The sequence below is a fragment of the Vipera berus genome (genome assembly GCF_964194415.1).
Source record: "Vipera berus genome assembly, chromosome: 2".
Taxonomy (NCBI): domain Eukaryota; kingdom Metazoa; phylum Chordata; class Lepidosauria; order Squamata; family Viperidae; genus Vipera; species Vipera berus.
The window spans coordinates 182,419,845-182,437,880 of record NC_138203.1 but is presented as its reverse complement, the minus strand read 5'-3'; the positions used below and the strand labels follow the sequence as shown (position 1 = coordinate 182,437,880).

Sequence of the window (18,036 nt, the reverse complement as noted above, 5' to 3'; positions counted from 1 at the left end):
TAACCAGTGGAATGGCTTGCATCTAGAAGCTGTGGATGCTCCATCACTGGAGGCTTTAAAGAAGATATTAGACACCCATTTGTCCAAAATAGTATGGTCTCCTGCTTGAGCAGGGGATTGGAACTAGAACGGGGCTTTTCCACTGGTGGTACGTGTACCACCTGTGTTACATTGGCACATGGCAGGTGGTACACGGCCCTGCCCTGCCCAGCCCAGCCCAGCCCAGCCCAGGTAGCGGGGGAGGGAACGAGCCAAAGTGGCGCAGTGCAGGACTTGCCTTGAGAGAGTCCCAGGAGCTGCAGAGCTGCTGGGGTGAGGCAAAGGCCCCAGGATCAGCACTTCCGGCACACCCAGAAGAAAAAGGAGGAGGAGGGGGGCGGAGACAGGAGAGGCTATAAAAGGAGGCAGTTTGGATGGAAGAGGGAGAGAGAAAAAAAAGACGCAGCCTTGGGAGGAGGAGGAAGAGTCAGCTGAAGCTGCACCGAAGGTAAAAAAAAAAGGAGGAGGAGGGATGAGAGAGGAGAGGACAAAAAACAGGCCAGGTTTGCACACGGGTGGCAGCGACAAACAGGTAAGAAACACAGCTGGGGAAGGGTCATGGCATGAGAGTCCCTTCCTTCCTTCCCTCCCTCTCTCCCTCCCTCCCTCTCATTGTCCCTTCCCTCCCTCCCTCCTTCCTTCCTTCCTTCCTTCCTTCCTTCCTTCCTTCCTTCCTTCCTTCCTTCCTTCCTTCCTTCCTTCCTTCCTTCCTACCCTCTTTGTCCCTTCCTTCCTTCCCTCTCCTCCTCTGTGCCCAGGAAGGGACAAGGGGAGGGGGACAGGTTGCCAGTGCAGCTGGTAGCTGTGCTGCCGGTGGCCATGGCGTGCAGAGGCTGAGTCAGAGGAGAGCACATGCGCCTCAGCCTCTGCGCACACACAGGCAGGTTCAGCATGTTGCCCATTTGCCTCGCTTGGCCGCTCCACGCGATGAGAATGCGCTGCTACCGAAAAGCCCTGGACTATTAGACCTTCAAGGTCCCTTCCAAGTCTGTTATTCTATATTCTGTATTCTTCAGGGTTCTCTGCACTTGCCCAAGGCAAGCACAGCCTTCCATAGGGTGAGGTCTCTCACATTCAAAAGGCCTAAGATAAAACCAGTAGGGCTACCAACCCTAAGCCATCACAGTACTCCTGCAGGAAGCATAACAATACTCTGCATGAGATAGTGGCTTACCTGCATTCCTATAATGGCGTAGATAAAAAACAGCATTGCAATCAGCAAACACACATATGGAAGGGCCTGATGGAATGAAATAAAAGCATATATTTTCTAAATTTATTTTTTAAAAACAATCACACTAGTTTTACTGGGAATATGGCACTTTGCTTCTTACAAACTTTAGTCGTTCCTGAAGACTCACTGCTGTTTTTTGCTCAGTGCAATAATAATTAACTGTATTATTCTTTTTTTTAAATAATTCCTGTTGCATACTATTATGACTACAAAGGTTTTGCTGTGACTGCTTTTATGTAAAAACATGAATTCTTAGAAAAATATTCATGAGATATAATTCCACTGGCACCACGATGAAGCTCATGTTTCAGAGTTACAGTTAATAGCTAGAGATTGAACAGAAATGAAAGAGGCAGAGTGGTAAAGAGGCCAGGTCTGAGTCATTAGCTTTTACATCTTTGTATTTTTACTCTCTGTCCCAAACACTTTCCATTAGCAATTCAGTACCTTTGATCATTACCTTAAACGATTGGACAAAGGTCCAGAGCAGGATGCGGATGGTATAGCCCTGTCGGAGCAGCTTAATGAGACGGGCAGCACGAAACAGCCTCAGGAAACTCAGGTTGATGAAGTTGTTCTGGGGAGATGAAGGAAAAATATACAGGCAAGATCAGAATGGGGTGCAGAAACTAAAGATCCAGGAACTGGTTAAGAAAACAAATTCAAACCAACACTGCACTTGTTAGTATAATTAATAAGGGTAATTAAGTAGCAAAGAAAGGAAGAGAGTAATCCATAAGTTAGTTGTTAACATTATGATTGGTTCCGATTGGGTATCTTTATTATTTTAAATCTTATTTTACCAGATTTTTTTTTAGCAACTAAAGGTGCGTGGACTGAAGTGAAATATAAAGGAAAGGAATAGAAAAGAGGGTCACCTCCAACCCCCAAATAATCTAACTGGAAAATCAGTGATAACTCATATATATATACACAAGTAGGTAGAATTTTACTATGTGGCTTCAAGTTACACGTGTTTAGAATATGTAAAGCTGGAAAAAAAACAAAAGCAAGACAAGTGTCCTGAGAAAGAGACACTTGAGGGATGACTGGAGAACTGCAATTAAATATATAATGCTCTGGATATAAAATGCGTCTGTTAGCAAACGAAGAAATAGGTACTAGCAAGTAATCTGCAGCTAAATGTTTTTGTTTTTTATTTTGCTTCTGGCAAAGTAGAAAAAAGAATATGCAGCTTTGGATTTACCAGGATGCATTTTTACTTGTTTTACCTGACACAGAGCCATTGAGAGTTGTAAATATTCAAAGAATATGAAGGTTAAGTTCAAGAACCTATGTTTTAGATCCACTAGAGATGGTTAAATATATTTGAATCACATCTTTAGTTGATGTACAATGGACCCTTGATGGCTCACAAATTAATCATATGGGAACTAATTTTGTTGCATTAGATACAAATAAATATTATATAATGTAGTTTCAGTGATTATGATCATGGTTGACAACCCTGCTGATTCTAGTAAATCAAACGACTTCTATGATGTCACTTCATGATGTGATATTGTTGTATGAGCCTCTGTTTCTATGAAATATACATTGTAAGACTAAATGTAGCTTTATAACAGGTGCTTCAGAGCCCATTATAACACAAACAAACTTTCAATAAAACTGTACACAAAAAAAGACTCAGACACTACATATGCCAAGAAGTGATGTGGATGTTCAATATATATCTGACTTCGACTTCAAACAAAGATAAAAGAATTGCCATGCAAGTTACACGGTAGACATTATAAGACATCTAGTATTTCAGCTGAAAATCTCTATGTAGGTAAGCTTTACTACTTCTCAAGAAACTACTTGCTACATATTGTGTCTCTGTGTGATTTTCAAGAAGCAATAAGTTCTACCATCTTCAACTCACTAATAGGAGTTTTTGCAGTTATGCAAGATATAAGAATAGTAGCTGTATGACAATATATAAAGGGAGTCACACTGAAATATTAAAACTGCCAGACCAGCATAAATTGGCCTTTATGCAGAGGGAATGAGAGACAGGCAGAGTAAGTGACATGCATGTTTACTGAGGAAAAGTGAAGTTCACTCTGCTCATGAACCTTAAGAGTTTACAGGTTATATGACAGCTATAGTCACTATTCAATAAGAACATTGGACATGGCACACTCATTCCTTCTAACACTCCCACTGCTAGTTTTACTCTCTCTCACACACACATTTTTCCTAATCTCCAAGTTAATAGTGCCAAAATTTGATTTTATACACCTTGAAGCTATGGTAGGATAATGTCAGCTTAATGGGCAAATACTACATTAAAAACAACAGAGCTCATGACTTAAGGCTTTCTCATTATTGGGTGGAGACATGAGAAGAGTGGGGCCGTGAGCTATAATTTTAAAAAATACTTTTAGAAGGCAACCGACATGCAGACAACAACAGACAAACCAAATCATAAACCACATCTGAATATTAGTATCTTAAATTATTTTTTCCACTAAAGGAATATTTTTAACAATTTATTTACACTTCCATTAAATTACAAGAGTGTTCACTAGAAAATTAATTCAATCAATTTTCAGTTTAAAATAAATTGGCTGGGCACTTAAGCAAGCTTTCTTGAATTCCTCAGAATATCTGCCTCTTTTAGTGAAATCTACTTGGAAGCCCATATTCTGTCTTCTACCCTAAGATAGATTCTGAAGCTTAAACAACACTTCATCTGATTCTGGAATTGTGGAGTTTGCATTTCTTGGACTTCAATACATTAAGTGCAGCAAGAATATTTCAAATTGCAATTACTAAGCCTTGCAAGGTATGTACAAGGGTTTGTGTTAGATTTATAAACTGCTTCACTCCAGAGGGTCTCAGCAGGAGACTGTTAGATACTGGGTTAGTTGCTTGATTGACGAGACGAGGCGAGTGAGTTCAGCAAGAAACATTCTTTATTTGGTTGCAGGAACAGAACTGAGGAACAGGGCTGCGAATGCAGCAATTTATACCCTGGCCTCTAGGCGGCAGCCAATAGGTTTAAAGCAACCTATTGCCGCCCTAGAAGCAGCCAATGGCAGCGCTGGAGACGGGTTGTCTGAGGAGCTGGGAGCTGTTAACCAGCTTCCCTGCTTGAGCAACCTTCCAGCAATTAACCTCACTGATATTCCTAAGCAAGACAAAGCCGAATACATTACAGAGACAAACTGATGATTTTGCTTCTAAATGCTGCCCTAAGGCATCTTTGTTCGTGGGCTTCATGACTAATTATCTTTCTCAGATATTAGAGTAAACACATCATCTAAGAACAATATTTAAAGCCACCCAGAGGATTTGATCGGAGCAGCAAATAAATCTAATAAACAAATAAACAAGGAAATTGTACTTAGACTTTGTTTTGGACAGATTTCCATTTGGCATAAAGCAGACTCATTAACATTCCTATCTTATTCAGGGAAGAAGAACCCACTCTCCAAATCTGATTTATCTAAATACTTATTCGGAAGGATAGGCATTTTTCATATTTTTATCCTAGTGTAAGCTTTTAATTGGTCACTATCTACTTCATCCTAAGTGTGAAAGGCAATTCTAAAAGGCAGGCACATGTACACAGAAGGAATACATATAGATTAGGGATCTTCCTGTCACCAACACGCTGTTTGATGTCTGGAAAAGGAAAGATGACCTATATGATAATACAGCTGCACAAATTTGAAAGGAAATAAAAGGCAACAAAAATATCCCCCAATTGGTCACTGTGTTGACAATGGCAAAGTCTCTCCTCTGAGAACCTCTGGATGATAAAAGATAGAGGGAAGCCATCCCAGTTCCTTAGCAAATTGGCTGGGCACTTCTCAGGAGCTAGAATTAGGCAATAATTTACCAAAGCTTCAAAGGAAATGTTGCAAAAATAATTTTGCAGCATTTCCTTTGGAGCCTAAGCTGAGCTAACAGCTAATTACCCCATCACCACAGTTCTACCAAAATGTCTTACCTGTTTTAATCAGCTAGGATAAATAAAAATCATTGTCCTTGTGGATGACCTATGGTACAAACCAGAGGGGAAACATTTCTGGGAGTTCTTTCAAAAGATCAGAAAGACAGAACACAGTACACCTCTGAGTTAGCTGACTGGGACAAGATTTGGCAATACTCTTTAGTTCCAGACATACAGTACACAGAATTTATACGATGGTACTATAAACTACTCTCTCTTTAACCATATGGCCAGTAGTCTATATGATAACATTTTACTCAATAGCCTTTACGTAATGGCTTAGACATGGCTCAGATACTTGGGCTGATTTGTCACCAGTATGTGGATGATAGCTAGATATATTTGATAGTTATACTGTCAACTGGAATCTAGGCCGACTTTGAAAAATGCAAGACAAGGTGTCCTTTAAGCTATGGGAATGGTAGGAGAAAATGCCAGATTAAAGCTGCCAAGAGCAGAGAAGGAAAATGTACTTTTATATCCACAGGTTCTGTATCCTAGTATGCAACAGATTCTAATCTAACCATTCCACATAGAGTATCTGCCAATTTTAAGCCAGGGATTGTTACAATGAGGGCCAATGCTTCTAAACCCAGTTTTCCTCCTGCATGGTTGAGCAGTGGTAGAGGATTTTGATGCTTTCCACACATATCACTAATATTCAGATTGGAATGTTTGTTTCAATGTTTTAATACAGCTTATTAAAATTTGTATTTTATGAGCTGCTTTTGAAAATGTTTTGGAAACTGTGTCCAGCACAGAATATTGCAGCCAGATTGTTATTCAGAACTTTGGTACTAACTGTCCTTTTATTGCTCTTTATTCTCTTCAGAATCTCTGTTTCTGATCACAAATCTGGGGCCTGGCAACATGAGAAGGTTCCCCCAGGCACCTAACCTGAGATTTCATGAACAACTATTAGATTGTAAGCAAATTAATTTACTAGGGTATTTTCCTTTAATGTAGGAGATATACAGTACCTGCAGAACTTTCAAGTCCATGCAACAAAATAACCAGCTGTGATTAATATGCATCCTGACCTATTGGTCTGGATAGCGTTCCATATTCCAGCTCAGTCAGAAGAAATGCCTTGGCCAGCTTTAAACCAAGAAAATATATGAGCCTGCCTATTTGGTGAAAATATCAGTTCTAAATATACTATTGTCATTTCAATTGGTGGCAATACAGAATACACCTTAACAGAGGTGAACATGCTTTGGAACTTCATTTGTTAGGAAATCACTGGGCTCTAATTTGTTGTTTGGTATTATATAAAATTATATTACATAAAATATTAGTATTTATCAACCTCAGTATTTTTTAATATTTAATTTTGATACTTTAAATATGCTGCTTTGAAAGCCCTTTTGGCCAGAAATGAACAATAAATAAATATTATTTACAAGTATAGTTACATTCACTATTATGACTTTAGGCTGAGTAGTCTGCACTGTAATAAAAGAAATTTGTTTGAATTTTACTTTGTAAAAATCAGCTAAATTTCTAGAAAGGACAACGTGTCATCAAAATCTGAAGACAATCGATGTTCGGTTTTTCATTAGCTTTCAGTATAAGATAATTTTGCTGTCAACGCTGCTAACATCGGATGTTCTTGCTTTGACAACAGATGGAAATGCAGCCATTTTACTCTTTTGCTTTTAGAGTTAGTTGATGCTGGGAGGGGAAAAAATATGGGTCTCTTGCTCTCTGCATGGATTATAAAGGTCTGAACCTGGTGAGTGTGGAAAATAAATAACCCCTTCTCCTCCTGAAGGATTTACTAACCCACCTGCCAAAGGGGAGTATCTTCACTAAGTTGGACCTGAGAGAGGCATATTACCGGGTGAGGATAAAGGAGGGAGATGAGTGGAAGACTGCTTTTAACTGTCCCATTGGGAGCTATCAATTCAAAGTCATGCCATTTGGACTACAGGGGGCTCCAGGTGTCTTCATGCAACTGATTAATCAGGTCCTACATGACCATTTATACAAAGAAGTTGTGGTGTATCTTGATGATATCCTGATATACAGCACGAATATGACTGACCACATAAAACTAGTGAGAGAAGTGTTAAAGAATCTGTGGAAGGCCAAACCTTATGTCAAACTATCAAAGTGTGAGTTTCACCAGACCCGACTAGATTATCTTGGCTATAGAATTTCCAGTGAGGGTATTGAAACTGACCCATCCAAAGTGAAAGCCGTGATTGAGTGGCAGTCCCCAAAGACTCGCAAACAGCTCTAGAGTTTCCTAGGATTTGCCAACTTCTACTGTCAGTTCATCCCCTCCTTTGCCGAAATTGCCCTACCCCTTACGGAATTACTAAAAACAGGTAAAGAGGGAGGGAAGCCATGTCCGAGCCAACCACTAGCATGGACTATGAGCTTCCAGACCACTTTTGAGAACTTAAAAAGACTATTTGCGGTCGAACCAGTCTTAAAGCATCCCTGCCCAGGGAAGCCCTTTGTAATTCAAGCCGATGCCAGCGACGTGGCTGTTGGAGCTGTGCTACTGCAAAAAAACCAAAGTGGGACCCTACAACCCTGTGTCTACACCTTGAAAAAATTCACTGAGTGCAAAAGGAGGTGGGCTGTGTGGGAAAAGGAGGCCTTCATGATCCACTGGGCTCTGCTAAACTGAAGACACTATCTAGAAGGGAGCAAGATGCCTTTCTAGGTATGGACTGATCACAAAAACTCCCTGCAAATTGTCCCCAAAACAAGTACGATGGGCACAGTACTTTAACCATTTTAATTTCACCCTAAAGTACATACCAAGAGGAAAGAACTTCTTTGCTGATGCTTTATCCAGATTGCCCCAGTACAAAAGCCAGCGTGAAGAGGTTAATGAGGCAATTATCTCCAATCCACAAACTGCCTCTCAACTCATGCTGCACAGACTCTCACCTTTAAGAGCCCCAAACCCCGATGACTCTGGGGCCAAGAAAATAAAACGAGAGCTCCTCACTGACCAATGGTTCAAGGACAATCAAACCTCCCTAACATGCAGGGATGGTTTGACTTACAAGGGGGGAAAACTATACTTGCCAGAGACCCTCTGCCTTAATGCTCTCTGGCACGGCCATGACTTAAAACAGGCTGGGCACTTTGGATATTCGGCCGGCAATTCTGGTGGCCGGGATTGAAACGGGATGTGGAAAACTATGTCCAGAGTTGTACTGTATGTGCCACCATGAAAAGAATCCCAGGGAACTCCCCTGGGTTGTTGCAACCGGTGGTGGACCCTTCCCAACCATAGGAAGAAATTGCTAAGGATTTTATAGTAGATCTACCTGAAAGTAGGGGAAATATAGTCATTTGGACTGTGATAGATCTGTTTTCAAAGCAGGCTCACTTTATTGCCTGCAAACAACTCCTGTCCGCCCAATGACTAACCAAGATGTTCCTGAAACACATTTACAGATTACATGGTGCACCAAAACGAATAATCTCTGACGGGGGGGTGGTGCAGTTTACAGCTAGGTTTTGGAGGAGTTTTCACAAACTAATTGGCTCATCTCAAGGACTATCATCGGCCTTTCACCCATCTACCAATGGGGCAGCTGAATCTGTGAACTCAATGGTGGAGCAATATCTCCGATGCTATGTGGATTATCAACAAACGAACTGGACTGACCTCCCTTTTGCAGAGGTGGCTTACAATAACTCTGGCTTCACTGGCTTCACACCGTTTAAAGTGGCCACAGGAAAGGAATTCAGCCCAATATCCGAATATCCCCAAGGACCCTCCACTTCCAGACTCTTGATCAATGGGTGAGAGGGTGGGAGGAGGTCTGGAAAACCATGAAAACTGCTTTGAAAAAGGTTTCCGAGACATACAAAAAACAGACAGATAGGAAAAGGGCTCCTCAAAGGACATTTCAAGTTGGGGAAAAGCTTTATCTGTCGACTAAATATTTACAGCTCGTTACCTAGTAAGAAGTTAGGACCAAAGTACTTAGTACCCTTCCCCATTGTAAAGATCATTAACCTGGTCACGGTAAAATTAAAACTTCCCAGGCTCTTAGCGAAAGTTCATCCTGTTTTCCATTGTAGCCTGTGAAAACTGCTAACTGCTTTCTGGATTCCACCTTAAGACCTCCCCCTAAGAAGGCACCTGGACCTCTCATAGTGGCAGGACAGACTCACTATGAAATAAAGCGTATTCTTGATTCAAGAATGTTTAAAGGAAAATTGCAGTATTTAGTGCAATGGAAGGGATAACTGTTGTCTGAGGCCACTTGGGTGAAATCTAGTGATGTGAAAGCTGACAGACTCATTAATAGATTCTATAAGAAACACCCTAACAAACCAAGAGGTAACCCCTAACCTATGAGTTGGTTTGCATTACAGGATTTGTCTTTTTTGTAAGGGAGGCCGGATGTCAATGCTGCTAACATCAGATGTTCTTGCTTTGACAACAGATGGAAATGTAACCATTTTACTCTTTTCCTTTGATGCTGAGAGGGGGAATGTGGATGAGAGTCCAATTAATCATAACAATAATAACCCAGATGTGGGAATCCAAGGTTATTACGCCCAGAGTTGATAAAGATTTGGCAGGCTAGAGAGCTGGGGAAGATTATTAGAGGTCTGGAGGCTAAAACATATAAGGAATGGTTGCTAGAATTGGGTATGTCTAGTTTAATGAAGAGAAGGACAAGGGGGGACATGATAGCAGTGTTCCAATATCTCAGGGGCTGCCACAAAGAAGAGGGAGTCAAGCTATTCTCCAAAGGGCCTGAAGGCAGGACAAGAAGTAACGGATGGAAACTAATCAAGGAGAGAAGCAACCTAGAACTAAGGAGAAACTTCCTGACAGTTAGAACAATTAACCAGTGGAACAACCTGCCTCCAGAAGTGGTGAATGCTGTAACACTGGATGTTTTCAAGAAGAGACTGGACAGCCACTTGTCTGAAATGGTATAGGGTTTGTTGCCTGAGCAGGGGGTTGGACTAGATGACCTACAAGGTCCCTTCCAACTATTATTATTATTATTGTTATTGTTATTGTTATTGTTATATTATTATTATTATTATTATTATTATTATTATTATTATTATTATTATTATTATTATTATTATTATTATTATTATTATTATTATTATTATTATTATTATTATTATTATTATTATTATTCCTATGCTTCAAGCAAATTGGGGAATGTGATTTATGACTGTTAATTGGAGGAGGGAATTGTGCTTTGTGCTCAGGGGAGGGAAATTCAGTTTTTGGCTTTAACTATGTAGTGCTGATACTTTGTTTCTCGAATAAAAGATTCTTCAAGGTTAAACAATGCCTCAAAGTTCTTTTGAAGAATTTCATCTGTTGGAACCATGACATATGCTTTAATTAAATCTAAGAAGTATTATTGTATATAAATCACATTCTAATATAGCTTCATATTATTCCAGTAAATATCTATGGAGATTCTCAGTCATCCAGGTCATGGCTGTCCCCAAATGTGTTTTTTTCATGAAGCAACTGGACTTTTTTGTTTTTTGTTTTGAAGACGTTGTGCTTCTCATCCAAGAAGCTTCTTCAGAGGTGAAGACGTTTCCTAGATGAGAAGCGAAACATCTTCAAAGAAAAACAAGAAAGTCCAGTTAATTCATGAAAAATGTAGCTTTGGGATATTATTCCAGTACTAACTCTAAGAGAAAATGTATTTTACAAAATGTTATTAAAAGTGTTTAGAGAAATACATTTTTATAAGCTTATTATTCCTTGGGAGTTTGATTTGGCTTTGATAACCTTTTCAAGACCAACAACCATTTCTGCAATTTCTTAGAGCGTTCTGAATTCATAGATTAACTAAAGCAGTACTTCCATCTGTAATCTCTTCCTTCTTTTGCAGAGTGTGTTAAATAACCCTTTCAATGCTAACGAAATGAATAATATCAAACTGCAAAATCTAGATTACATTTTTAAAAATTAAAAATAATATTGTTCCTATTAGTGTAGCTGTTTCCTCACCCCTTCTAATCTGGGCAAATTTATAGAATAACAAACAAAACAAAACCCACCAAACCACCTTATAAATTCTCAGGTACGTGCATGCTTTCACACACACACAGTTTAATGAAAGGGAAGTAGTCAACCACATACACATAAAGTTTTCAATTTGTCATTGTATTTTCCTAATCCTGAGCCTCATCTTCGTTGTGCTCTATATTTTGTGAAAGGTGTTCATAACCTGATTCCTTAGTTTCTCTGCAGACAATACGAATATGATGCTGACTACTAGGCTAGCCCATGATGGAAGTCTGCATTTTAATGCATTTTAATCACTGAAAAGCAAGGTCAGTCTGATCATTCTAAAACCGTGACTAGTCTAGGGCTTTGTTACATTGTATCAACTTTCTCCAGCCTGGCACCCTACAGCGTGTAGGAATTCACATAATCCCCCCATATGATAGTAGAATATGTCCTGGATTTGGCGAAGGCAATGATGTACCATCTCAAAATTTATAATCAGATATCCCTCCTTGCCCAATTCTTGTAAACACACAGAAAAAGATTTGTTATTGATTCTTCCAGCCCCTTTTTCTTCACTTCAAAACTATTAAGAGAATTGTGAAACAGCATGAGGAAGAAATTGTGAGGGAGAAGTTCCATCTTGATTGAAATAATAACACTGCCTAGCTCAGGAAAAGAAAGGCTATGAATACTTTCCCTTTTTCTTTCCATGGGGTGAACAGGGAAAGGGCTGGAGATTGAATAGGGAAATGAGAAAGCTTCTTACTTCTACTGCTGATTTGAAAGAAACAGTTATAGGAAGATCTGGATATCTGTACCTCTACACCTTGGATTAATTGAATGACCCAGCCACATTTGATATATATATCTGATAAAGCAATACAAAAACAAGCCGATTAATGAAGGTTACATTAATCAGCTTCATCTATTGAGTATTTTGCATTCCTAGGAAATTTAACTTCTAGTACTACACTAATGGTTCTGTTCTGTTAGGATGTCCTATTTGACAGACTTAAATGCTAATTGCTCCTCGATATGTATATATATCTTTTGGAAAGTGCAAATTAAACCTAGCCCTAATCTGCTCTTTGATTTCAAAGTTGATGGCAAATTGGATACTAAAAGGACTTAACAATTAATAATAATCACATTAAAGAGTCAGATTAAGATTGGTATAAGAGGGAACATTGGCACTGAAACTGTCTCGTTTGAGCTCTTCTGATTTTCTGCCAAAATAAAGGCCTTTAATAAAATTAGTACTGCTAAAGTTCACAAATATTTGGACCTACTTACATATTAACCTTTTAGTGAAGAACTAGAAATGTGAAACTGATTGTTGTTGACATCTTAAATTTGTTTGTGGAGGAGGGGAAATACTATTAACCGGTGAATAAATAAGTCTTGTGAGATTATCCTTTATTACTCCTATTTGGATTTTCTGATTTCTCTCCTGTTATGATCTCAGTTTAATATGGTGAATGTCTTGTGTGTCAATTTTTATTTCCCACTCCTTGCAGAATGCCTCCCTCCCCCATAATGTCATGCTCACCAGTTTTGAACTTACCCCAAACTCTGTCACTAAGATGTCTGTGATGCTACCCAGAACTGTGACAAAATCAAAGATATTCCAGGCATCACGGAAATAATTCTATAAAGAAAGAACAAAACAAAGGACGAAAAGGAACAGCCACACAGCAGCGAACAGGTGACGACATTTAGTCATGACGGAAGCAACAATAACAAGAACAGAGAAATTCCCACTCTAGCTACCCTCTCCCCTAATAAGCTCTGAGTTATCTTTTTAGTATACTCCAATTCTTACTATTCAAATTACAAAGGAATTTTCATTAGCAAGGATTCTTCCCCCCCCCTTCTTCTGAAATTGGGGTAGTAGGGCATTCGTCACACACCTAGGTCAGTGCAGAAACCTATGATATCCACCTACTGGTCATAAATTTGAATGCAACATATGAGAGTTGGGAAATGCTTGCTTACAAGATGTACTGGGTGAGCACCTGAGGCAACCCAGTGAAGACAAGATACATATGCCTGTCTTGCAAGCAACCAGCAACTATATACAACTTTCCTTAACTCCACTACATTTATCTGTAGGACAGTCACATAAACATCTATAAAATAAATACAACACATATGAGCTTAATAATATGATTGCACCTGGGCAGCATTCCATTAATGAATTATAGTACTCTAAAGAAAAAAAGCTAAAGGTTTCTAAAGTCTGACTAAATAATGGCAGAGCTGTTGACAAGTATAATTTAGCTCATGAGAAAAGCAAATAGAAAGATGTTAGGATGAGTAAGATCTTAAACCAAGTATTTTTTACTGGGGAGAGTAACCTCAATAGAGATATAAAACAGCAGTGAACAGTAGGAAAGCCATTTTCTAATCATCAAAAATGTAGTACTGTTAATTATCATTGCTTCAGATACTATTTATTTAGAAGCATCTCTTGTCTGAAGAGTTGGCAATCAAGAAGATAAAGAGTGGGGAAGGATTAAAGATTCAGAGTTATCACACATCAACCCTTATGCAGCAAGGAATACTTTGTGCACTGACAGTCTAAAGCATGTATTTTTGTTTGTTTAAAGGTAGGTTGGTCTTGTGGAGTCACATTTCCCTTATGCATTTCTCACATATTGATTGTAACAAATTATTCTTCTTATAAACATATGGTGGTTTTTATTATCCTTTTAAATGTCCACAGACACTAATTAAATTTTTGATTCACGATTTGTCTGGGTATATTTTTTTTCCAATTGAGAGCCAAGATCTTTACCTTGGACTCAACATTGAAAACATGTATTGCTTTTTTTCGATTGTGCTTAAGTGGAAGGATCAACTCCTTCATCAAGAATAGGCTAACAAACAACTAATATTTGCAAAGAATGCTTTCAGTTTTCAGGTGACTATTATTTCTGAGGTGTAGTCTAGCAATCAGTAGGTAATAATTGTCTTTGAGATATGGAGCTACTTCTGACAAATCCTATATTACAGCTGATAATTTTAAATGTATTTTTATTTTAAATTAAAAGTGTTAATTGTAATTAAAAGTTTAAAAGCTAGAACATTAACTTGGATATATGAAATGTATATAATTAGTTCTACTACAGAAAGGGAAGCCAGTCCCTAGTCTGTTTTTCTATACTCCTAGTAAATTACAGGTTATTCCAATGACCTTCAGTGGCCAATTCCTGATGTTCTTGTAGCATTATATAAAAGACAATGCCTGAGAATCCTAAGAACCTATAGTGGGATATATGTTTTAAATAGTTAAATAATAATAATAATAATAATAATAATAATAATAATAATAATAATAATAATAATAATAATAATAATAATAATAATAATAGTAGTAGTAGTAGTAGTAGTAGTAGTATGCATAATATATTTTCCCCTGTTCCTTATGGTAGAATGCTTCTTATATTTTGCAGTAGAATTTGTAAATTCTAACAAGAGCGATACTTACCAGCACTCCGAAGGCAATGATTTTCAGAATACATTCCAAGGAGAACAGGGCAGTGAAGACAATGTTGAACATCCTTAGTAAATTATCGTAAAGACTTGTTGCATTGTAGAACTATCGAAAAGGAGGTATGAGGGAGAGACAAGAGAGAAAGAAAGTACAATGATAAATTAAACTAGTGTGGTCTAAACAATGACCCAAAAGTCTAGGTCCAAAATAAGATTTCTACTATTAAGACTCAGGTTAGTCCATAGTTTTAAGAATTAGTCAACAGGGCCAGTCAGCAGAAAGAGATCAATAGGGTAAGATTAACAGGAGCTCAAATAATTATATAGTAATATGTGTGCGTGGTCTGTATGTGTGCGTATACAGTATATATGATATATGGACAAGTCAAGACACATATGCTATATATTCAGTGTAGATAGTACCAATTCATAGCAATTTCTACTTACTTTCATCATTAAGACAATGGTGTTTAGGGCAATCATGGCCATAATGGTGTATTCAAAAGGAGGGGAAACCACAAACTGCCACATACGGTACTGAAAGCTCTGCTTGTTCTGAGGCATGTGTCGGGTTAGTGGCTTGGCGCTGATAGCAAAATCAATGCAAGCTCGCTGTGAAAAGAGGAAGAAACAGCAGTCAGGAATCTACAATATTAGTCTCCTTCAAGCAAAAAAGATGCTAAGGAAAGACATTCCAGGATTTACGTTACACTGAAATCTTTGGGTGCAGCTACAAGTACATCGTCTAATCTTATTGCCAAATTGCGTGAGTGGTTTAGTTTGCCTCCCCTCACATTGTTGTCTTAAATGAATCGTTTATGAGCACGGCCTTTGGCAGACCTTCAAATGCACCATCCACTCTAGGCAAAAAAGGAAGTGCGCATCCTTATATTAAATATGAGGGAGAAAGCTTAAATAATTCCTATCATAAAGGTAAAGGTAAAGGTTCCCCCGCACATGCGTGCTAGTAGTTTCCGACTATAGGGGCTGGTGCTCATCTCCGTTTCAAAGCCGAAGAGCCAGCGCTTGTCCAAGGACGTCTCCGTGGTCATGTGGCTGGCATGACTAGACACCAAAGGCGCACGGAACGCTGTTACCTTCCCACCGTAGTGGTCCCTATTTTTCTACTTGCATTTTTACGTGCTTTCGAACTGCTAGGTTGGCAGAAGCTGGGACGAGTAACAGGCGCTCACTCTGTTATGCAGCACTCGGGATTCGACCTGCCAAACTGCCGACCTTCTGATCGACAAGCTCAGCGTCCTAACCCACTGAGCCACCGCGTCCCTACAATTCCTATCATAGTCAAATTTAACTCTAAATCAATTGTATTAAAGTCTGTTTGGAAAAAAAAACTTGCCTTCTTGCTCCCCAGACTTAAGGAGGTATAATAATGCATTTCATCAAAATAGATAGCAATATGTACAAGTACTATAAGACTTTTCCTCATGACTGTATGAATGTGCTTTCCTTCAGTTTCTGAGACGACACACACTTTTTGCTACCATACTTTTTGCTGCCTTCATTGTTAAGCCTGGTTCTGCCTCAGCAGTGAAGCAGCAACGGGTGGCTATTCCCACAGTTTTAATGTAGAACAAATTAAGAAGAGAGATTGGTGGATATCTTGGCAATAGGAGAAACAGTGGCAACACTTCCTCATTAAACAGAGAGGCAAATTTCAAAAGATGGATAGACCTTTTGCCCAAACCCGATCCTAACTAGCTGGTCTGCAGACGAGGGAGCATACCTGCTTTACTGGATACAAACACACACCTTTGCACACACACACCATGTACATCAGGCTAATATCAGCTAGAACTGCCTCCCGACCCTTCTCTCTAATACACAAACAATGCTCTCCTGCATTACTGAGTAGTACCTTCCCTTGCATGTTAAGTTTATGATACCATCCACGTGGGGTAGTGCTGCCCAGTAAAGTATTTCATCCACAGGCAATATTGGAAACTTTATGGACAAAGCTCACTAACCTTTCCCTGCTTCTTCTGCCATCCCTGCAAGTCCTGGGAGGCCTAGCAACATATATATGGAAGAGTGGGTGGCTCTTTAGACACCAATCCCATAGAACACTTCTGGGACCAGAGAATGGCACCTACAGTATTACTTCTCCCTTAATTTTCTTAAAGGCTTTTTGACCCAGATCTGTGTTTAAAAGTAGCTTTCTCTACTTTTCCTGCTAGCTGGAGAAAAAAAGTGCCAGTCCAAGGATGGGGAAAATCATAAGGAGAAGGGGGGGGGAGGTGATGGGCAAGACAGTGAGAGAACTTAAATTGTCCCCTCTTCATTTGTTACCCATTTTTCAGAACAGATGTTAAACAGAGATCTTGAGGTCTTGAGTGCATCAGATAGATTTAAAAATAGCACTCCTCTCTTCTCCTTCTAGCCCATTCACTCCTGCAACCTGAGCCAAAATGCCCATGGAGGGCAACGCAGCATGATCAGAGGGTATGCACAAGGCAACAGCAACCTAAAATGGCCAACAGGAACCAGGCAGATCTCAATATCCCTAGTATCATGGAGGAATCATTTATCGTTTAGGAAGATTTGTGTCTGAATAGGAAAAAAAATCTCTAACCACCTGAATATCTTTCAGTAGCTTCTGTGTTGAGTTAGAAATGACAGAAATATAATGAGGTTATGATAGTTGTGCCATAGGCAGTGAACCTTAGACAGCTCTATATTACACCTGGGGACAATGAACCATTATGTCTATGGAGATTCTCAGTCATCCAAGTCATGGTTGTCACAAAGGTGCTTTTCCAAAAGGCCACTGGACTTTGTTTTTCCCCCTTAGAACATTTGAACTGAAGAAGTTTCTTGGATGAGAAGCAAAAAGTTTTCAAGGAAAAAAACAAGAAGTCTAGTTGCCTTTTAAAACTTCATCTTAAGGGTGTTTGTTTGCATTATTTTTTGAGGACATAAATACCACAATGGACAGCAAGCAAGAGTAAATGGCAATTAGTTCTTAGAATGTATCATCTTAACTGTAACTCACTACATAGTTGAGACCTAGGCAGCGATAATATATGTTATAGGTTTTAAAGGAGGCAGTAATTAGAAAGCCTGAATAAAAATAAATTTCAGGAAATCAGTTTGTAATAACAGTTAAAAAGATATAATCTGATAGCCTGGACTTCATGGGAACTTGTTCAAAAATACAAACCTGATTTTCAGTTCACAGAATAGAAGCACAGGAAACTTTGTGTCATGGGATGCAGGTCAAAAAGTGGGAGAGTTGTTTCCAGCAATGAAAGGGGCCTGAGGGATGCTTGTCTATAGCAAGAGTTACTGCCCTTGACTAATAGAGCT

General features: G+C 39.0%; 1 protein-coding gene across 1 annotated transcript in view; it reads right to left on the bottom strand.

Moving 5' to 3' along the window:
- The window catches only part of CACNA1A (calcium voltage-gated channel subunit alpha1 A), a gene marked incomplete at its 3' end in the record, with an annotated part of 288,487 nt that overhangs the window by 67,457 nt on the left and 202,994 nt on the right, over positions 1-18,036 (bottom strand). Inside the window, exons 29-33 of the mRNA XM_081320424.1 lie at positions 15,160-15,324; positions 14,708-14,818; positions 12,782-12,865; positions 1,734-1,850; positions 1,214-1,279 (exon numbers count right to left, since the gene is read on the bottom strand). Of these exons, the coding sequence (XP_081176550.1) occupies positions 1,214-1,279; positions 1,734-1,850; positions 12,782-12,865; positions 14,708-14,818; positions 15,160-15,324 (543 nt within the window). The remainder of the gene's footprint in view (positions 1-1,213; positions 1,280-1,733; positions 1,851-12,781; positions 12,866-14,707; positions 14,819-15,159; positions 15,325-18,036) is intronic.